General features: G+C 41.7%; 1 protein-coding gene across 1 annotated transcript in view; it reads right to left on the bottom strand.

Moving 5' to 3' along the window:
- Positions 1-16,423, bottom strand: part of plxna4 (plexin A4) — a 189,521-nt gene extending 173,098 nt beyond the window's left edge. Inside the window, exons 1-2 of the mRNA XM_070929103.1 lie at positions 15,179-16,423; positions 3,908-4,090 (exon numbers count right to left, since the gene is read on the bottom strand). Of these exons, the coding sequence (XP_070785204.1) occupies positions 3,908-4,090; positions 15,179-16,423 (1,428 nt within the window). The remainder of the gene's footprint in view (positions 1-3,907; positions 4,091-15,178) is intronic.
- Between the last annotated feature and the right edge of the window lie 7,126 nt (positions 16,424-23,549).

The raw sequence follows: 23,549 nt of genomic DNA, 5'->3' as shown, positions 1-23,549 counted from the left end.
ATGCAATCGTGTGCAGTGTGTGAGTATCATGCATATGTGTCTGTCGACCTGTCATGCTAATGTGTAGCCTGACCAGATGACCATGAACTAAACCAAAGCCTGCAGGGGGTTAAGGCTTTCCCCTTGACCTGCTGCTGTGCACTGACCTGCGGCAAATGGGTTTAAACCTTGCCCAGCCACAGCCTTTTATCTCCATCACATCTCCATCTCCTAAAAGCCACAGACCAACGCACAACCAAACTGACCGACAGACAGGCTGACAGAAGCCATATGGTCCATTCACTTCCAATGGCAGGAGGTAGTCATCAAAGAGCCCTCACAGCAACTCCACTGAGCCATGGACAGAGAGACGGAGGGAGGGAAAGAGATGAAGGGAAAAGGAAGAGGGAAATTATGAGGAGAGGACAAACAGAGGTGGAGAAAGGGAGGGGAAGCAAAGAAATAAGAGGAGAAAGAGGAGACAAGTGTGGTGAAGAGCAGAGAGAAAGAGACCAGGAGCCAGGAGTGAGGTGGAAATAAGCATGGAGGTGGATAGATCATATAAGCCCTGTCTGGTGTGAGGGTTTTAAGCCTTGTGTGAGACAGTAAAGGCCAGGCATGTCTATAGTTTTGGGCATGTGCAGAATTCTACTGATTCAACAGCACTGCCTGTTTTATGCTGACAGGAGAGTGTTATGAAATTCAGCTTAGACTGTGTCAATACGGACTTTACACAACACAGCCACTCAGCATCAGAGACATCTAAGGCTAGGGCTATGTATGTGTGTGTGGTCTTGTGGTACTATTTTAGTGAGGACGAACTTGAAATTGGTAGACCATAAGAGCAAAGAGAGGAATTTTTTGGCTGGTCCTTCCTTCTTCAAAAGGACTGTTTTAGAATGAAGAGGGGAAAAAAGCATTGGTGAGTTCAATATAAAAAAAATATTTTCTCTCATGTTTTGCCTTTATTCTTCTATTGGTACATTTCTGTTGTTTCTTCATGGGCCAAGCTCACTTTCCAGATTTTCTGTCACGTTTGCTTTCCCACGCCCACTAATTCATCATTCTGCTTATCTTTCAGTATGACTATACACGTATACATCCCACTGACCACAGTGATCTTCACATTTTTCCAGGAGAATCACTCCTTCACCACCACCAGCATATAGACTCCAGGGGAACATGTCCCATCTCCTTTTGTCATGGGCCTACATTGCATGAAGATACTCAATGTTAATGAGTCTAATCACCCATCTCAAATATTGGTCTATATCGCCAACTGATCTGGAGTTTAAGGCCCAGGAAATGTATTATGTTAATGAGGTCCTCATCAGTATAGAAGTACAGCCATGTCTGTAGTCTGGTCCACAGGCCTCATGTTAGACTAGCAAAATTTTACTCCCACCCCTATTACATAAAACAATTTCACAAGCAAATTGAGTTTAATTCAGTCAGCTTCCTGTCCAGCTCAACTTCATGATGTCATAAACGTGAGCCTGTAAACACTGTAAATATTTAGCTCACCCAAACACCATTGCATTAAAATCCATCCACTCTCTTTTACCGTAATGCTTATATTTAATTAGGGTGACGTGTTAGTCACAGGATCATAAATAACACTGAAAAAACAGAAAGAGTGAGTGAGAGAAGAAGTGAGAGAAAGGAGGAGGGGGGGGGTTGAGGGATGGAACAAGTAAGGTGGAGGAGTGTATATAAATCAACATCCATTAGCTGAGGGGTTATAAAGTCACTGATGAAGGAGGTGGACTGAAGCTCAGACCTTTTATTGTCTTGTTGTTGTCTTTTATTGCCTGTGATGTCATCTAATGGTATACAGTTAACGACAGGGGAGGGGAAGTATGTACAGGGGAGGGGAGGATGGGGTTGTAATGGGGCTGTGTGCATGTGCCTGTGTTGACACATGCACACAGGGTATTGATCACCTTGTGTCAAAGACGGTGTGTGTCTGTGGGGTTTCTTTGCCTGAATATACCATATGTGCACAACCTGATCTTCATTCATACCAAGTTTGAATGAGAACAATGCCAAAATCCTGCAGACACGATTCTCTCAAGTGCCAATGTGTGGTTTTGAGAGGCATGTCTGGAGAGAGGCCAAGGGAAGGAAGAAAAAAAGCACAAAGATAACCAGGAAAAAATATTGCCTCTAACATCCTGAAGCAAAAACAATATTCAGAAAACTCTGACAACAACTTGAAATGCTTTTAAAACTCCAAGACACTAAATTTCCCATTCCTAACTGGCACTCATCATCACAGATGAGCAGTAGGTATTAAATATGATTACACATTTCCTCTGTTTGAAACATCTGCCTACGTGTTGGTTATTGTCTTAAAGCATGGAAAACCACTGCCTCAACCACTCTGCTCCTGTGTGGAACAAAAACAACAACAAACACAGGCAGGGGCCCATAATCAACAAAAACAAACAACGTAATAAACAGCAATAAAAAGCTCCTGTCTGCCTGTATATCGGTATAAAAACACCTCTTAACATTGGTTTCTTGTTCTGGCCTCAATCGCATCTTTGTTTAACTTTCTGCACTCTGGTTTTCATCATTCTCCCATCAACCGTCCACATACAAACTGTCTTCCACCCTTTAAGATTTTCATTTCAGGAATATAGTCCATCTCTGTCCCATCTTTCCCCTCCAGCTCAACCTTCCTCTGCTTCACCGAGTCACTACATCCTTCTCTCCTCCTCTCTGTGTAATGCTGTTTTCCCCAGGCCTGTGAGCTCACTGGCCTAGCCACCCCAGAATTAGTCTCAGTCATGGCCCTATGATATATATGTGCGTGTGTGTGTGAGTGCGAGAAAGTAGGAGTAAAAGCACAGGAGCTACCACACCTTCTATCGCACCTTGCAGCAGTGCATCATCCCATTAGCCCAGAAAAGGGCTGCCACGTGGGGAAGGGCACAGGGGCACGAGGAAAGTCTAAGGTGGAAGCCACAACATGCCAAAACCCAGCTTATCCAGTGCTGTTTAACTCTGAGGGGACTAATCTTGTTGAGCCAAGGGCTTTGCTGTCACACAGAATGTGACATGTTTTTCAACGGAGAGACAGTTATGGTCAAAGATGTCCACAAACACTACGGCTGACATTCCCAGCTGCAAAAAGAATGCCACAGGTTTTCAGGAGCTTAAAAGCCATCAGAACCCATTTAATTATGTAATAATAATAATCTAGATCCCTCTTACTACATTAACAAATTACTACACAAAATGTCAAAAATGCTAAATTATAAAGAACAAATGTGACTTGCGTGTGACAGACTTGTACTGATACACTGTAATGCAGTTAATTAAACATTTTAATAAATATTCTGGTGGCTCAATTTGCCTCAAGAAACAGATAAGAAACTTTAAAACTCTAATCGATTCTGCAACATGCTGATCTGTGCTGTCTAGCAAGTTCTGCAACATGCTGATGTGTGCTACAATCTGCCCCCAGGGCTCTGGATTTTCTACAAGTCCAAAGTGAAGGAAAAGTACAGCGGATACTCCTGATACTGGTGTATACAAGCGTATGTGTGATATATGGTGCAGTGGATGAGGAGGATGTTGAGAGATACCAGATAGGCTTGGCTCTAGGAATAAAACCCCCTCAGGGGTTCTCCCCCTTCCTCAAAACACACACACACACTCAAATTCTCTCCAGAGTGAAGTACACACACTTCCTCCTTTCACTCTCCATCACTCTCATGCACAGACACACACCTCTTCCTTCTGCAAATACAGCCGACTCAGCTGATTTGCCTGAAAGTCAATCTGCCTTACTACTACTATCCTCCAATCCAACAGTCCCCAATTCCCAGCCCTTACTCCACATTCTGAAAGAGAGAAACCAAATCTCTGCCTTCATCAATTCAGCCCCTGCTACCCTTCATCCTATATTCCTGCTCCTTACCTTCTTGACTCGTCCGCTTTTTGTGCCCACGAAGACCAGCGAGTGGTTCTTGTAGACGTAGCCAATGACGGAGGTCATTTTGTCAACAGCGTCAGAGAAGAGAGGCTTGCCACGCACCATCTCAGACACGCCCAATGGTGCATTCATGTCGAGGCCGCAAAAGTCATCATCAATGGTCAAGAGCTGCAGTGGAGAAGAGGAGAGATTAATACATCTAATTAGACATCTAATTCAGTTTCCCGCATGAACGCTAGACCTAACCCTGGGTTAGGGGGGTCAAAAAAAGGAGAAAGCATTTGTATGTGAGAGACAATGTGTGAGCATTTGTATGCGTGTGTGCGTCTGCTGGTCCACATGCAAGTAAGTAAGAGAGAGATGAAGATGGAAGAAGACTGCAGTCAGGCTCTAGCTCTGTAATAGCGCCAGAGGCTGCTCTGTCAGGCACAATTCCCCACCGTCCACCCAGTGCAACAGCAACTGCAGAAATGCCAGTGCGGCAGGATATTCAATGTGAAATGATTCAAAGTGAACCGAGTGAAATAATAAATAAAAAAAAAGAAGTGCTGCATCGTCACACTGAGGCAAATCACAGCAATGCATCTAAATATGTATTAAAAACAGAATTAGAGTTGGGAGACTCTAATACACCTCTTGATGGAGGTTCATCCGTTATGCTTTCTATGTGGACATGCTCCTGTGATTTTGTGATTAAATACAGATGGGTGTGTTTCATGTTTTGTGCCTCTTTACATTTTGTGTTTGTATGCATGTGTTTAAGCCTGCTAAGGGGATATTCATACCAGTCACTGTGGGCAGAATGACTTATGGGTTTTGATAAGAGAATAATGGTGCTGGGGATTGGTCATTATTCTGCATGTATGGATGGATTTGAAACGCTGGGTTTAGGACTGAAGCAGACATTGCTCTTGATCAGTAGCTAAGCAATGTGGTGGGTTGCTGTGGGGAGAAATGCCTTGGCAGCTGACAGTACCTTTTACTTTCTTTCAAAATGCACAAAAAACGTCAGTAGTAAGATGAGATAGCGGGTATGAGTTATGAAATACAAACATTACTGTAATGACTTGATAAAAAGCAATTTCTTGCAATCTGATTTGAATGTTCAAATGAAGCCCATGTAATTCATAAATGTCAGGTAAAGCTAAACAAGCTAAACTTTAAGCTTGTGGCAAATTCCCTGGGCCTTACAGAGGAATATCTTAACACGCAACCAAAAACTGAGCTTCAGAAGAAAAAGGTGAACATGCACTAATAAGATCTTGGCCTTCATTTGACTTAAAACCTATCAAACCATTTCAAATCTACAGTTGCCTAGTGGTTTGAGCTGTCAGAGGTGGGATGCTCTGGGGGGCAGAGGGTCTTTTAGTTTATGTCTTATTTTCAGTTTTTTCCTCCAGGAAGTACACCCCCCGGGCTCTCGATCAATCTTGCAAGCACCAAGTGTCTCCTCACAACCTTTCACTAAAGGCCATCATCACCATCAGAAGCCTCAGAGTGAGGGATAGAGGAAATATGAGGTCTGCTTTCATTAGACAAATGGAACATGGCTGGTCTAGGCCACAATGAGCTTTAGGCTATAACATGGGGTTATATGAAGTGGTATGAATGATCGATAGAGATGACCTGAATTTGGGTCAAGATCATGTCATATGGTTAGAGGGCTGAGATGAGGATGAAAAGGAGCAAAAACCAAAGACGGATTGGAGGACGAAGAGATGATAGATAACAATGCAAGACTGAAATGCCAAAGAGAGCAAACAAGGATGAATATTGGTGTGCAGCAAAAACATATTTAAGCGGACAATCTTTCCTCCAAGATTGCACCCCCCCCCCCCCGACCTTTCCGTTGTCAAGAATGCACTCTCTGTCCTACAAGTCGTGTGGTGGCTCACTGCTAGATTAATGACGCTCTGATGAGAACCAGGGTCACTCCATACAATCACAGTGAAATATCACTCTGGTTTGCAGTGTTACTCTACCTGTCTCCCCCTTTCTGAGACAACAATTCATAATCAATATGATTCCTCTTCCTTTCTGGTGACTAACAAGCTAACACTAATCTCCACTAGTGTCCGCTTACTGTATGTTTTCTCGAGTCACCAGTGAAGCAGTTTTTCTTTGCATTTATTAATATTCCTTGTTTTGGTGACAGAAAGAAACACCCTCTCCATGTTGCCATCAGTTATAAAGGAGCCTCATCGTCTCAGGGTTCAAAGGTTAACAGGGTCTATCAGGAGCAAAATGGAGTACTTTGTAGTATTTGGGGCCTCGATGATTGAACGCTGCTTTAAAAGATAATAAAAGGGGCAGCCATTTCCCCCAAGATTGATTACTTTTTCCAAAAAAGTAAAAGTGGTTTTCATCATTAAGAATCACTTCACATTATCTGTCTGTTTCTGTCAACACGTTTGTGTGCGTGTCTGTTTAAGTGAGGGGTGATGCATGTGAAGAAAAGGATGTTTTTATATGTGTGAAAATGTGTGTTTGTGTGTTTTCATCTTTTGTCACTGACACATGCTGTATTATTTCTGCCGGTTGCCAATCACAGCTGCCATCTCTGTCCCGCATTTGGCAATCTAATGAAATATACTTTCTGTCTGTCAGCCCTTTCAGGAAGCAGACACATTTTCATTACGCTACCACCAAAACATGACATTTGTAGTTGTGATGCCAAAGACGTCTCTAGTCAGAATACCAAATAATATCAACGTAGCCCTTGACATTGTCTGCCAATAAGACACTGCTGTCACTGCTTCTATCACTTTTTATGCGCCTTTTCTTTCACTCAACCCATCTCATTAATGTGCTTTCAAACTGCTTTTTCTCTCAACCATTTCGGTCTTAACTTCTGACGGCCAGTTCTTCACAAGCTGCCCAAGCATTGGCAAACACTGACTACATGTAGACCTTGAGGATCATTCATTAAATAAGATTATTTGGGCATTTACTTATGCTAACAGACTGCATCCAATATAAGACTCTTTATTTTCTCGCTCTTATCTATCTTAAATTAGTTTCTATGAAAAAATTAATGTGAAAAAGTAAGGAAAAGTGAATAAGGCTCAGTGTCTCCTTTGATGCTGCAGATATATGATTTAAATAAATTATTACTGGTGCAGATGTGATAAGTTGTACACATCTTAATATGTATGCAAAATAAGAAGAACAGCTAGATTAATAACAGCAACTAACAACTCAAATGACTTGAAACTACAGACTCAAGTCTTGCTCAGGTCTGGTAGGTATTTCAGCCAGCGTCCCGCAGCGTAGCAACAGAGGAGAAAGACAGGGGGTTCCTCCCTAAAGACAGAGGGACAGGAGAGCAGAGTCTCTGTATTTGGACAGAGGCCAGGCACTGAGGCAGAATCAGGTCACTCTCAGCCATATCCATCTCTCTGCTTCTGTTTGCCTGCCAGCACCAGCACAAAGAGAGCTCTCTTCTGGACTGTGCAGAGGGATCAGCAGATACAGAGTGGAGAGAAAGAGAGGGGGCAGTGGGCGCACGCGAAAGAGAAAGAGAGTTGCTCAATGCGATTAGTGGGGACTGAAAAAGATCCACTCTCCAACGCTCTCTGATGTATGGCCTAATCTGGGCTTGCACTGTTGTGAGGGCCCATTCCATTGGCTGCAAGTTCACAAAGTTAATGACACACATTAAACCACAGAGACATTTTGCTTTATGTCGCTGCTCAACCGTTGGAGGCTCCAAAGAGTCAATTTTCTTGCACTTCTAGCGATTCCTTTTTAAAGCAGTTATTATACTCCACGTGGCAGTTTCAATGACTTTCTTCCTCAATCAATTTTAGTATGCTGATTCTGCACTTAGATTTTATTGTAAAAAGTCTTCATGCTACATTTGTTGTCCATGATTAGCTTGTTTTACTGTGGAGTTATTGGTGATTACATGGGAAAACTTCCCTTACAAAGAAAGACTGGGGGAGTAAAATAAAAATAAAAAATGTATCCCAGTGGTTGCTCTTTGTATAATTAGCCACTTAGAAATCCAGTATTTCCTCTAGCCCTACTGTGCTAAATGACTGACCTGCCAGAATGATTGGCGGCACTAGAGAATTATGTCATGACAAAGTGGGTTTGCAGCATTCATTGTAAGATATAATGTCAACATTCAATTTAACTACACTAAAACATTGGCTGTATGACTCCTGCAGCAGCAGTGAGTCACTTTGAAGTAAAGCATCTGCAAAAATGGTATTCATTACTTTGGCTATATATCAAGATATGCAGAAGAATGTTTAGTTCACAATGATTAGAAGGCATCTAAAGTATGTCAGCCTTAATCCTTTAAAGGAATAATTTGATGTATACTGAATGTTTATTTCCTATGTATAAACAATTTAATTTAGGATATTATTCTTATTTTACTAGTATATGGAAGTAGACAAATTAGACTGTTTGAATGGAAACAGTTTTATGTTGCCTTAAGCAGTATGTGTTTATGTCTCCCCAGTTACAGAGCAAAGACTTCATGAAGGTAGGATTTATTGCAGGACTGCTGTATTAGACTGCATTAGTTTTAGCTAGTATACCTAATAAACTGGCAACTGAGTGCACTATTTGAGATTGGCTGCAAATGTGATGGTTGGAAAAGACTGACAGACTGACTTTGATTTGGTTCATAAATACTCAAATGAAGTTTATTTCCATTCAAAGTGGAAATTCCACTTCCTACTGTGGTGAGTTATGTAAACTGTACATGACTTCTCTATGTCTGTGATATTCTCTGTGATCGGCTTACATTGCTTGAAAGCTAGCGTCTAGTGCCATTTCTATTCAGCTAAAACCTTTGAGTCAGCAAGTTTAAATGAAGCTCTACCCTTCATGAGTAAGAGAGTGTGTGTGTGTGTGTGTGTGTGTGTGTGTGTGTGTGTGTGTGTTATGTATCAGACGGACCACTGGCTATTGTGCCAAGATGTAGTCCGTCTGATTACTGATCCATGGTGCCCTCCGTCACACTAGCAACGTGTGACAGAACACACCATCACACACACAACATGAAGTAAAACACAGTGTGATGTGCAATGCACAATTCACTCTCCCACTTGTGTCCTGTCTCCATAAATCATTTTCCCATTTCCCTCTTCACAACAACTGTCTGTTTTGGAAACTGTCCAACCTTATACCCAATTGAGCCATCTGAAGGCTCTTCTGCTTTTAGATGCCTGTTGCAGGCAGAGATGCAGAATGCCAAGGGAAGTGAGGAGCCTCAGCATCAAAGCCCTGCTGGTCAAATGTTCTTACAAACACACAGAATTACTTCTGATTACACTGAAAATATATTGTCAGGAGCGCAGGAGCAGTAAAACATTTCTAGGAGGAAATTTATACGAAGCATCCAGAGATTAGTTTGAGGGAAAATCATGTTGGGCAGGTAGGTGTGGCATTAAGATGAATGAGAACCCAACATGGGGATGTAAAATGTCGCATCTAGTAATCACACAAAAAAGAATAGCATGTTTTGAGAGAGACAGGAGCATGCATACACAACACATTCAATGATAAACAGAGATAAACTGGCTAAACTGAAAAATGTAATTAATCTTCAAATCAAATGTGCAGTTTGTTGCCTCGGTAAGAGCAGGAGTCCTTGTGAATCTGTTCCTGATGGCTGGGGCTCAGTGCTCTTTCTTGTTCTGTTAAAAGAGAGCTTTTTTTTTGCAGCATTCTGACTGAATCGTGCTCAAAACTCAGTCTGAATGCACCAGAGTCGTGGAGTACAAGAGCTGTCGTCAAGTAGATTTAACTTCCCCTTTGTATGGCGCCCTGGGGACTGTTTCAAAAACCAGCCACTATGATTAGGACTGAAGAAAGAGATTATATATATACATATATATATACATATATATGTATATATATATATGTATATATGTGGACGCACACACACAGGGCTGGTTGCCTGACAGTGATGTCATCTCAAGGAAGATGTACCATCAGTCTTGGCAGATCAGTGCAGTTATAGAATGCAAAACGGGGAATGATAGTGCGGCTTGGTGCACCATTCATACTAAACTACTGGAAAAAGCAGCACATTTGTGTCTATTGGAGTGTGTATAGGTATACTAGGCAGTAAGCACAATTCTTAGGGTGTTGATTTAGTTGCATGCTCTGTTGGCAGGTTTCAATGCGAGGAGGCAGGCTTTGATAAGCCTGTGATATTTTGTTAATTCATGTTTGCGAATGCTCGCACCTGCCAACCGTTAGCTGAGAAGCTACAACAGTTAATAAATATTGGTTAGGGAAAACAATCAAATCAGGAACTAACGAAACAGCATGACGATTTTGGAAAGAAACTGAGACATCACTAAAGCAGACCCAGGAGAGAAAGAAGGTAGAAGAATGTCAGAGGCAAGATGGGAGTTCAAGAGATTCAGAGATAGGGAAAAAAAGAACAAACCCACAAATCAAACTAGGAGCTGAAAATAGCACTCAATATCATGAAGAGAAAAATGTGTCAGATAACTTCCTAACCCATGTTTTCCACCTCCTCACTGTGTACTGGCAGAAAATCTTTCATTATTTCTTTTGGAATGATTACTAGACATTACCATCTTATTTTTCACCCAAAACACTATTTATTCGTGATTTCAAAAAAAAGAAAGATTAATTGAGAAAAACAAGTCTGCCTATTATACAGACTACACAGTGTTGACAGTTTATTAGGTATACTTAGTTACATCCATCTCAATCTAATACAACAGCTTTTATATTTTCTTTTTTGTTGATGTGTTAGAGAGATGTAAAATAGTGCTATACAGTTCAACAATACAGCACTCCAAGACCGTTTCAAACAAATGTGTGACTATGATAAACTTCTTAAAGGTATGATTTCTTGTGTTGAATGCTGGATTGGATTAGCTGTTGTACTGTATTTCATTTGATATAGAGCTTGGTAAATTTAACTGCTAACTCAATGTATTTTGCTAAATGACTTTTCAAATATTGCACAGTCCTACTCACTGGGGAGTAAGAGAATTAGATAGTGGGAAAAGAGAGACAGAGCTCACAAAAGACAAAAACAACAGGGGAAAAGAAATGAAGGCACACAATTCAGTCGTGTTTTCAGGTGGAGGCCAGCCAGCAGAGTATAGTGAAGGAAGCGAGACATTTGTTTAATCACAGAATAATGATATTGTGATGGATTCTGACCTTTAGCAAGTGGTATCATGTATGGAGATTTAATTAGTGAGTCAGCCAGCAAGCAGGATAGCGGATATGTGGATGGAGTGGGGTGAAGTGGGGAGAGGTGGGGGGAGCAGTCTGGATGCTCTTAATGAATCCACTAGCCTTTCCCTTCCTGAGGATGTGGCCTAGACTGACTCATCAGCAGCAGCAGCCAGCCACTGATTAAGCTCCGCAATCAGGAGAAGGAGGGATGGAGATGGTCAGCGCAAGAGACAACACCATTCAAAAGGTTGGTCACACACAGAAAGAAAAGAGTCAGTAACATGAAAAATGAGCATGGGGGAAGACAGAGAATGCCATATTGGAAGAGGTCCTTTCAAGTGAAGGATGAAACAGGGGAGGGATGAGCACGTGTGTGAGAGAGATCAAGAAAAAGACTCAAAGAAACAGTGGCGGCCGAGTAGAATAATCTAATTAATTGGAGTGAATTCAGAATGTGAAGTCGATAGCACATGACAAATGTGGAAGAATAGCCCGTGGCATGTTAGTTAATGACATGTAATTAATGATCATTAGCAGAAGGGATGAGGGGATGGCCGTGGCCTGTCAGGGACTTACAGTCGACCTTGTAATTTTCTCATCCATGTTTAGAGGGGGGGTGAGAGACGGTACTTTACTGTGTGCTTATGGAAAGCATAGCGAGAGGAAATAAGGGGAGAGAAAGACAGACTCAAGGATGGGGAGAATAACAGAATGAGAAGATGGGATGGCGGCAACTATTTTTATAAGAACATGAAGAGGACAGTCAAAAGGAGAAAAGAGCAGCACAGGCAATGAACAATGAATCAAGGATGAGAGCGAAGAGAGCAGAGAGTGAATTTATTGCGATCCCGCTGTTTTGTTGTTCTGTTTTTTTTTCTGCTGACACAGTGAACATGGAGGGAGCAGGCAGCGTTTTTTTTTATAGGTCACATGCCACTTCACAATGATCTATGGATGCAGGCCCTTTGCAGACTTATACTGTTGAGCACGCATTATGTGGCTCAGCCAAGCGTGGCCATTTGGGGGAGAGAGGAAGCATCCCCCGCCTCACTCCCTCTCTTACCGTCTATGCTCTCTACTGCTCTCTCGCCCATCATGCCACTCTCTGCACATACTTTTTCTTTTCAACTTCTCCCCCTTTCCATCTTTCCCACTCCGACTGAAAGCCTCTTAAAAGACGGTATAAAACAACAAAGGTCTGTGTTTATACTGTCCTGCTCAGGCTTGTGTCCTGTAAATGTAACTGCGTCCTTGAACATATTGATGCCTACTTTGATGATTTGATTATTTCTTGTTCCAAAACATTTGTATCTCAAAGAGTTTCAGTTTTTGATACACTTCCTAATGGGTACAAAACTCATCATCACAGAGGATGAACAACTTTATTGTTAATCTATTAGAGGATTTATTTTTATAAAGGTTGTACAATAATAAATAATTATATATATATATGTATATATATATATATATATATATATGTATATACACACACAGACACACTCTGGTGTGCAGAGTTCCTTTAAGTGAGTTCAGAAATATGTTAAACTACACTTTGCACTAGTATCTATTTTTTATTTTGAACTTTAATTACACAAATAAACTGTATCTGAAAGACACCTGCATACACTATCTACGTACAGTATACATAAAGTAGAACTCAGTCTTAATTCCATCTTTGATCTAAAAATAATCAAACATTCTTCACAGGAAAAAATGAGACAAAGTAGAGCAAGATTGTGTAAGAAAAGTGCAAGAGTTGTAAGAGAGTAAGTAAGACCAGTTTTTGATATTCATGTGGTAGTGTGATTCCTCAATTAGAGTGTCTTATGAGTGCAGGAACCCAAAAAGCACTCTGACTTCCACAAATTCTCTGAGCAACCTTGTTCAAGAAAGAGCGTGTGTGTAAGTGTACTGTGTGTGTCTATGTTGGCCCTCCACACCCAAGGGAAGCACAGAGTGGAGAAGATGTGAACGATGACTTTAAACTACATTTCTGATTATAAGGGAGACACGGCGCTCCCAGTCATGCATCATTTAAAGCAGCAAAGGAATTAATCACAGACTAACAACCAACGATTCATAACAAAATCAAGCATGGGATATTAGAAAGGCAACCATCCATCACAGACACACACGAGATGAGTTTGCCCACAACTCTATATCTTGTAACATGTAATATGTTCTCATTGTGAAACACTCATAGGAAATATATATGGCCTAAATTTACATCTGCTAATTTACTAATGCTCAAGCAATTGGCTCTGATTTACGTGTGTGTTTGTGTCCATGTAAATATGACTCCTAATTTATGGCTGCAGAATCAACTCCACTCTAAAGCAGCCTAGAATTATCTGATCTACATTTTAATAAATCACTTAATAAGCCTTTCATATAACAATTAATTTATTGCTATTCTTCTACTTTATCAAAAGCCTCCCACTGCCTTTAAAAGCCACCATCTCCACCTCTGCAGTAGCCATACTTAGAAGTGTGGTGGCACGTGTGTGTGTGTATGTGTGTCAGAACTCATCTATCTCCTGCAGAGTCCACCGTCACTTGTTCAGCAGGGTCTAATTTATGCGGTGGTGGTGGTGATACCGTGGCGCATGCTGAAATGGCATCATTCCTCAGCGCTAACCCCTGTGTGCTCCCTCACACTTCCTCTCCCTGCTGACAGCTCCACCCCAGGCATGATTTATCAGGCCCTCAAGCAGCAGACAAAGGCGCCCCGGAACGTGTGTCGTGCCAGAGACGGATTAATAGATAAACACTGTGATTCCAGAACCAAACACAAGAGAGGGTCAACTTCATAATGTCGCAAGATAGTGCATGGCTAAGGTCAGAACAATATGGACTGAGCAGCAGGGAGAAGGTCAAATTTATGTTTCTGAAATATGACCATGACCAAAATCAAATTCTTGTTACAAGTATTTGTGGCTGTATAAATGTTCATATGTAGCTCTTGTAGATAAGGTTGACTGGCCTGAGAGAGGAAAGTCATTCAAATGATTATATTTCTTGGTAAAGCTCACCAGTGCATTCATTTAGTCTTCCTGTCTTATGGTACAAAGCTTATGGAGGTTGAATGCACTCACTTCTGCACTATATATAATAGTGTACTTACATAGTTATAGAAAATCTACCACAAATCCATTGCAAAAATTTGACTTTTAGACTTTTAAAAGAGGTCTGTTTTTCAGTGCATCGATCTCTAAGTGTGGTCTGTCATTTTAATCCATTATCTAGACCTCTCTGAACTCAAAATTAACAACAGTAAGCACATGGTTCATCTAGCCATGCTTGCTATGTAGAGGAACATGATAGCGACTGCCCTGATCAAAGTAATTGTGTATTTCTTGAGGTTGGCGGCTTTTATTAACGTAATATGAGATCAAGAAAAAAAAGGCATGAAACAGCTTTGGCTGCTTGTGAAGGTGGTCTAAACATGTAACACCCAATTTAACCTTGTTTTTATGTGCACAAAGTGAGAAATCAAATGAACTGAATCACTGAATTTGTAATGCTGTTATGGAGAATGGAATTATGGTAATTTGGCTGAGCATTCAGCTGCATTGTTTAAAGGGTGAGCGGATTAAAAGAGGCAGTGGATGGTTAATATCTCATCGTAATGGAATGGAGCATGAACCCACCCAAGAACACAGTGTTCATGAAGGCCTCCCGCAGTGCACCCAAGCTCATTATAGTTACATGAGAGCCTTCACAACTGATTTTCCTCCAGAGATGCTCACCTGTAGTGTCCCTTACAAATTATTAAAACAATAAGAAATCATCATCAGTTATTAGTTTTTCTTAATACATTCTGATGAAACACCCTTTTCCTAAATGAGTGGGTTTGATACATTCTACCTTAAACAGAACTGGTCAAGTCCTGCTGTTCTGGTAAATTAGGAGTACAGTACTACATGTTACAGTAGAGAATGTGCATACTTGTGCACGCCAAGTAGGTATGGAATAAAAAGTGTGGAAAGTCACAAAATGCTTGCTTGTGTGTGTGTGTGTGTGTGTGTGTGTGTGTGTGTGTGTGTGTGTGTGTATTCTAGTAGTACTCACCGCACTGCTGCAGGGAATATCTTTGACTTTGAGCCAGGCCAGGTCCAGTGTGCCCTCACCCTTGTAGCACGACTGCAGCCTCTCCTTTATTTTCTCGTTGATCTTCCGCAGAGAAAAGACACACAGAGCAGAGTCCTGCGAGGCCTGCCGTGGACGCCTCTTTTGGCCTTTTGAGAAGACAGCAAACAGAACATCGTCATCCGGTGCCACATCTAGTGAGCGTGCCAGGATAGCACCAGCTTTGGACAGGTAGGCCGCCTCGAGTAATCGATACTCCACGTTGCCACTAATGCATCCAATAGGCACCTCCACATAGGAGTTGAAAGCGGTGTCTGCCTTGCACAGGCGGACTATCTTGGAGGTGTAGACCTGTTCCCGACCAGCAGAGGAGGATCCAGTGGTTGGCCCGCCCCCCATTTCAGGCTGCAAAGTCAGAAAGTAGACAAAGTTCCCACTGGCAAAGCCATAAATGTAGTATATGTCAAAGTCTGGGATGACTGTGAAAGTGTCTGAGGGGATCTTAATCATAGAGGCCACAAACTCATCATGGAAGACATAGGCAAACATGCCATCCTCCTCCGAGTTTCTGGCCAACTTGCGGCTAGAGATGGTAGGGAAGTACTCTGGCTTGCCATCCACTGCTGTGGCTACAAACAGCATGTCTGGAGAGGCATTGCCATATGACACAATGACGCCAAACACAGAGCCACTCTCATTGACACCAGAGAGGTAGTGCTCCTTCTTGTGGAAGGGCTCTCCAAGTTTGAAGAGGTCATCTAGGCGGAGGAGTTTGCAAATGCCCTGGTAGAGGCTGCCACATGCCAGCAGTCTGTTCTCCCGATAGTCCATTAGAAGCATCTTGTTGACATTGTTGGTGAGTGTCAGTGGCTCACTGCAAGGCTGGACAATACGTGGTGGGTAGCACTTGCGGTTATCTTCATCCGGGCCAGTCTCATGGGATACCTGGACCTCCAAGCCAGGAGACAGTTTGTATATGCGATTGACGGCTCCCAAATAAACATTGCCATTGCGATAGTCCACCGCCAGATGGTTGAATGTCCACTCAGGGTTCTCAGCACGAAATGATGCATATTCCTCCTCCTGAAGGGACGCCGTGATCACCTGGGAGCCGGCACTGTGGGCCTGTGAGGCTTGCACCACTGTTTGTGACGTCACAGGAAGTGCTATACTAGACAGGAAGCAGCATACAAAAAAGCAGGTCTGTATCCTGGTGAAGGACGTCATGGCTGTGCTGAGGCTGGGAGTGGCGAGGAGAGGGAAGGTGGCACAGTCCAGTACAGTCAGCCAATTAGGATCAAGCCTTTCTTGAGATGGAGGACATTATGTACCTAAAGAGGGAAGAGACAAAACCCAGTGAAAACCAGCAACATGAACAGAAAGATTACATTATAACAAATGATTAAACATTCAAGTCTGTCACATGGCACTGATAGATATACATTATTCATATGAAGTATCTATTATGTGATCTATGTTCTAATTTTATCAGGCACAAATTAGAGCAGAGCATCTTTACAAAGAATAATGAGGAAAACAGGTGAAGAGGCCACACACTTGAGACTCTAGCACAATCTATACTTAGCAAAGAAATGAGCTAGACAAAAAAAGGAATGAGGCTGAGGCACAGTGGAGGTTTAAAAGTCAGTGTGCAGAGAGAGCTTCAGCCAATAGGATCAGTCCATGGATTGAGAAAGGGGACAGAAGAGGAGGAGTAATGCATTGTCTCAGAGGAGGTGATCAGCATAGCTCTGCACCATCTCTCTGCATGGACCCCTGCCCCTCTCTGCCCCTCCTTCTCTTTCTGCTCCAGCCACTATGCACCTAATTGATTCTCCCCTTGGAGTAGCAATTTGCATGCTTTGGCGATTTCTCTCTTTTCTCCCAATAGGGCAGCTCACCTGCTGACACTGCTGCTAGCAGAGAGAAAAGGACCTTCTTTCTCTCTTTAACATACCTACACACACACACACACACACACACACACATAAAGCAGGAGGTTTATGGGCAAAAGAGGAACAATTAGGGAGGAAATGCAAGTGGTTGCAGAAATAAGCTTCCCTATAGTCCTTAGGTCATTTGCAAAGTCTCAGCATTAGACATACAGCCAAGGCATACAAGCACACGCACACACAACACAACTTATTGAACATTTTGCATGTGGTGTGTAGAACTGTTATATCTATACTGTCAAAGCACCCAGTATAAGACACACACCAGCACAGACAATCGAGGGGACAGCATTTCCTGTAAACATGGTGGTCCCCTGTGTGTGTCATCTGCTCATTAGGCTTCTCCAGTGGCATGCTGGGTATTATAAGGAAGGGTGTTCACCTCCGTAGTATCCAGGTATTAGGTTTACAAAGACACACACAAGAATATAGGTCCTGCAACACTAATCCAAATCACATCTTGCAGTGGGACTCCAGGGTATTATTCTGGTGTGGTCAACCTACATCAAACTGAAACCAATCATCAGATATTTTTCTTACACATTGTCCTTCACGGAAAAAAACAAAATACAGTCTAACATCAACTTTAAAAATCAGAGCAACAGGAAATAAAAAAAGAGGGTTTGCAGCTGTGATCAAGGTATTAATTTGATCCAAATAACCGTATTGCTTACAGTACAATCTAGAAATATGTAAAAAATAGAACATACCAACATCTTATATTTTCAAATTCGTAACAATCTGCAATTTGTAACAATCTGCATGCTGTTGTGAGAGGTACAGGCTGAAAAACTTTCAAGTGTCACTCAAAGCTATGCGAAAGCTTTTCTGTCACACTTCATGCAAATCTCCATCAGCAAAATAAACAGTTTTTCTGAACAATGTCATGGTTGTGTTTTACCTCACGGCATAAAATAAAATAATGTCAAATAAAAAGATAAGAAAATTTCCATTTTCATGGCGTAGCCAAAAGATTTTTTGTCATGGCTGTCAACAAACAATGACTTTTTCATTTCACTTCCTTAATTTTGGTATAACATTCCAATTCTAATTTTTCCATGAAATAAAACTATATTTCTTTAGAAGCTTTATACCATGATCTCTATAAACGCTTGCACCCATAAATGGTGGGGCTACCTGACATTATCCAGCCACAGATCTCATCTCAGGTTCATATCCAAGCAATCACAAGTTGTGGTGGTGTCAAACGCAACCTCACTGCAATCTCACCAATCTCCCCTCCATCTCCTGGCAGGCAGAGAGAGAGAGAAAGAACTGAGCAGACAGCCTCTCAACACATGATAAGAGGACCAGAGAGGATGATGAGAGGGATAAAAACTGATACAGAGATAGAAAAGGTGACGTGTGTTCAGATGTGTGTGTTTCTGCACGGATGAGTGTGAGTTTAAGAGTGATCATTACCATAGCTATGACGCAGACATAAGGGTGAAGGGAGAGAAAAGGAAGGAAAAACCAGCTGTGGACAAAATAATAGAAACACTTGCAATATCATTAAAAAAAACCTGCAGTAAATACAAATTAAGTGACATTATACTGAGTAACTAAATCCCCCAAAACAGGTTGTGTGTGTGTTAAAATCAACACATTTGGGAGTCTGCAGCAGGGTAACTGCAGTGAAAGATGTTTCTGTTATTGTGTCCACCCACTAAAGAGAAAGCGAGTGTAAGAGAGTGAGACAGCAGAGAGAGGTTTAGAGAAAGGAGCTAGTGGAAGCTGCTGCCGCTACTTGAGGAGTAATGACAGGGCAGTGAGCCCATAATGTTCCTCTAAAAATAAAAAGGGGAGCTGCATATTAATCTCATACAGCGAACAGCACTGAAGCTCCCACCTCTCATTTACCTAGCAGGAGGGATGGCCATAACAAAGTGTTCCTCTGAAATTCCCAGACAACTTTATCCAGTTATTATTAATAGAAACAGAGACATAGAGGAAGGAGGGAAGACGCAAGGGAACTAAGAGGGAAAAGAAGGGTGTGAGACATAGTGAGAGACAGGGGGAGAAGCTGTTATACCACCTTCACATCCACCTGTCCTCATGACTATAAACACTACCGCCCTCAAACACAACTAATATCCAAAACAAAACAAAAGAAATTGAAAAGAAAGGCTCCCAGTAGTGTCCCTTAAGCAATAAATGAGAGTTTTGCGAGCATAAAACACTGAAAACTGAAAAAGGGGAAAAAAAATGACACTCTCATCAGTGGTACCCTGCAATGGTAGTGTGTCTGCCACATAAATATGCTGGTGAAATGCAATTATCTTCCCTGACGGGGGGGCAAGCTCATTTAGTTGCTGTTTGCCTTTGCCTGCTGATCATCAAGCGCCATTAATTAAAGCTTGCTTTGGTTCTGAGGATTTATACATCATACGCACACACACACACACACACACAAACACACACACAAACTGGGACTGATTATTCTAACATAGTTTATCTTTATCCAGTTGTGTGCCATTAGTACATGCCTTTTCCCTCGCCTGCTCTTATATATGCATATTAAAATAACGTATGATACTGGTGGTAAGAAGAATAGAAAGTGAAAATGTTTGAGAGCAAGTGCAAATTACGGTATGACAATAAAAGAACTTCTAATTACGTGGACAAAATAGTTCATAATCTAGTTGTGAAAATGTGTTACATCCACAGACAAGCCAGCGAATGTGGCAGATCAGACGCGAAAGGTGAAGAAGGCTTTAAGTTCTGCTCTGGGCTATCTGCCAGATTTACTCAAATACCAAAACACACACACACACACACACACACACACACACACACACACATTTACAGCCCCATAGACATTAAAGAATGCTAATGAATTCATGATTAGCACCACAGTCTTTCCCTGACATACACTTCCAGTATCGCTGGAACTGTGGGCAAAAAAAACAGTGTGTGTGTGTGTGTGTGTGTGCAAAATCTCCATCTGTGAGACTTAAAACTGAGTATGAACGCAGTCTTTAGAAAATAATTGGGATGTTTCCGTTTTCGGTGTGTTCTCAAACGCTGTCAGCAGCCAGCCAGGAGGAATCACATGATGCCTGTAAAACTACAGCCTAAAAAAGGGAGACATAAACTGCATTTACATTTATAAATGTGTGACTTCACCAATTAAGGACATTATACTGTTTTCAGGGGAGACAGTCAAATGTGGTTTCCAAACCGATAGGAGAAAAGAAGAGCTGTTAGTTTCTCTGGATGTGTCTGAGCGCCATCAGGTGAAGTGGCATCATCATGGCTACACACCAGAAATGTGTTGGCAGATAGGTGAAATGTGTTCCCCCACCCTAAACCAGATGACAGTTTTTCTGTTCTGTATCTCACACTTATATGTAGTTTGGCTAAATTATTCTCAAAACTTCAGACAAGACACAAACACCCAGTTCCGTTCAAAGATCAACTGGTACAAATTGCCCTTTTTCAAATAAAGTATTTTGATGCTGCAAAGCTAATTTCAGGGACAACAGTATTAGGCAAAGCTATTATGGATATGTCAGGAGCCATTTTGCTTTGGCAATGATTGTGTAATGGAGAACCCAGGCCAGACAAGACAATTGGAGGAGACACAACAAAAAGCAAGCCTCAACAAAATAATCTCCTGCTATTTACAGTCTGACGGAGGGGAGGCATTTATGTTGAAGAAATGACTTGGAAATGAAGAAACCGTCAAAGTCTTTGGTAAACAGCTTAACTTCTCACAGTGTAAAAACGTTTAAAAATAACTATCACATTCATAAAAACACTATGAGTCAAATGGGTTTAGGAGATTATGAGTGAGTAAGAAGTAGGGTAATTACACATAATCCTTTATATTCATAAAGAAAAAAAACAGATTTTCGCACACTTATCTAAGGTAATCTCATGGGGTGAAAGGAGGTGAATGAATGACTAGCTAGCACACACAGACAACAATTAAGACAACTGCATAAGTCAACAGACTTGAATGCAGCACAGTTATGACAAAGATTTGAGAGAGACAGAACAACAGAATGTGGAGAAAAGTAAAGTTTAATAGGACCAAGCCTGCAAAGTGAAAAGGAAGAAAGGTCAGCAGGGTTTCAGAGAAGTAACAGAGATGTTAAGAGCATGTCTTGCTCCAGCTACAAAAAAAGGTCACTCAGTGCTGTGTCCATTTGCTATGAATGGGCAGTTGGAGGGAAGGATGGCTGGATGCATAGATGGATGCAAGATAGTCGTAATCAGAAAAAAAGATTAAAGTCTCACTTGCATCCAGTAACATTTACTTTATTTCAAGATTATGTTGATTAAAATAACTCTAGGCTCCTATAGTACCTAAATAGCAGGTAGGTTATAGTAATAGGTAAGTCATAGATTATTTGTTTATTATCTTTACTGTTTTCATGGGACCTAGGACCCTTTTGTGGCTTTTGCCCCACTGGGAATGGTGTTGTCAGCCACTGCTGTCTGTTACGGGCATGTGTCTTTCTGGTTGACATGATATCAGCTGGCAAGGGTCAGGGTGGTGGATTGCTGTTGTAGTTCTTTTAACGCTCTCATGAACACTGCTTCAGGCTATGCACCTGCTCTTACGAGACTGCTAAACTGCCACTATAAGATCTGCTTGGCAGCTTGGTTACATCTCTCGCCACCTACTGCTTGTCAACTCACTGGTGAACGTGGGAAGTGGTAGAACCAGTTATAATTAAGGATTGTTGAGGTGTAGGTATTGAGACTCTTTTTGTAATCATCGTAAAGGCCATTGGTCTAGGATATGATGAGTCCTGAGTTCTTTGGGTGGAGGGATTTGGGTTGTGAGAAGGAGTAGTAGTAGTAGTAGTAGTAGTAGTAGTAGATCAGCAAGTAAGCAAAAAACAAGTGAATGAGGGAGCCAGAGAAAGATGGAAAAGACAGAGAGAAAGACGGTGACACAGAGGCAGATGAAAAAAAAGAAAACAAGCAGATAGAGATGTGTGTCCCAGATCAGTGGATGTACTGACTGGAGTAGTGAAGTCCCCCCCAAACCTCCACCCACCCGCCTCCCCTGCTGAGCTCTGGCACTGATCAGAGGAATAAGCGTCACTCTGCATCACAGCCACACACTGGGACCGGAGGAAAACACAGTGTCCCTGCACTCACCCAGCACAATCACAATCACAAATGCACACTCACACACAGGCTCGCCAATCTACACACAAACATCCAGACCACAGCACAGCAAGACACACACTCCAACTTGACACTTCTGCATAAAATACACACAAACATAGCTAGCATGCAGAGCAGGAATGCCCCCAACCAACACACACGCGAACTGGCATTACACCTTGGCACCAAAAACAGTACATTATGCCCCCTCCCCCCCCACACACACACACACACTGCATCAACACTGGCAAAAACCAAATTAAAATAGAGCAAAGTAAACTGAGGCTTTTCCAACATGGGTTTCTGCTATCCAAGCAAACGGCTCAGGAGAAGGGAAGAGAGAACCCGAACTACACCACGTATAATACAGTCTGCCAGGAATAAGACAATTAGCAAGGGACAGAGCACAGGAGGAGTCATGACTCATTATTACCATTCTGACAACCTGAACTTACACACTTTCACTCTCACATGAATCCAAGTGTACATTTCTTGAGAGTATAAACAAAAATGTAGTGAATGCAGACACATAAAAGCAATCATTCAATGCTATCACAGGCCAAGCTAGCACACAAACACCCTTAAATTATGTACATGTATGCATTAAATAGGTCAGCATTTATGGCTAAATTATGATAATTTCGCTTAATCTTGTAGTTGTGTAGTTATTTGTCTTGGTTTCAAGACACAAATGTATGCGATTGCATTTTTGTTCCTCAACTTATATTTTCACTTTTTCTGGTGGGGATTTGTAGAAGTGGCAGCTGCTAACAATTGTTTTCATTCTTCTACAATAATTAAAACTATTAGCAAATATCCTTTTCAGGGGAATGACAAACATTAACAACCACATCAATGTGGTAGAATTCCATTATTATGACACACACCAAGAGAAAATGGAGATGTACAATAAAGAATAATTGTGCAGCCCTATCATTCACACTAACACACCAACAAACCTATGAACAGACGAATAGACAAAAAACTTAAGTAATGATGGAGTGATCAGGTCTAACATGTCTATCAGGCTAAGCTAACCCCTGCTGATACACAAAACAGATGGCACACTCATCTCTCTCAGGAAGGCAGCAGCAGAAAAGGAAAAAGAAGAACAGAGGGACAGAGAGAGAGAGAAGGCGGGGTGTCCTTGGTTGCATCAAGTCGTGGATTAGCAGCGTGGATTACTGTCACCAGATACCCTGTCTAGATCGGGGTTAGGAGGTCTAATCCACCACAGAGCTGTTGATATTACAAAGAAAGCCTTAGGATTGTACTGT

Source organism: Enoplosus armatus, chromosome 22 (assembly GCF_043641665.1).
Source record: "Enoplosus armatus isolate fEnoArm2 chromosome 22, fEnoArm2.hap1, whole genome shotgun sequence".
NCBI classification, from domain to species: domain Eukaryota; kingdom Metazoa; phylum Chordata; class Actinopteri; order Centrarchiformes; family Enoplosidae; genus Enoplosus; species Enoplosus armatus.
This window is presented reverse-complemented; position numbering and strand designations above follow the sequence as displayed.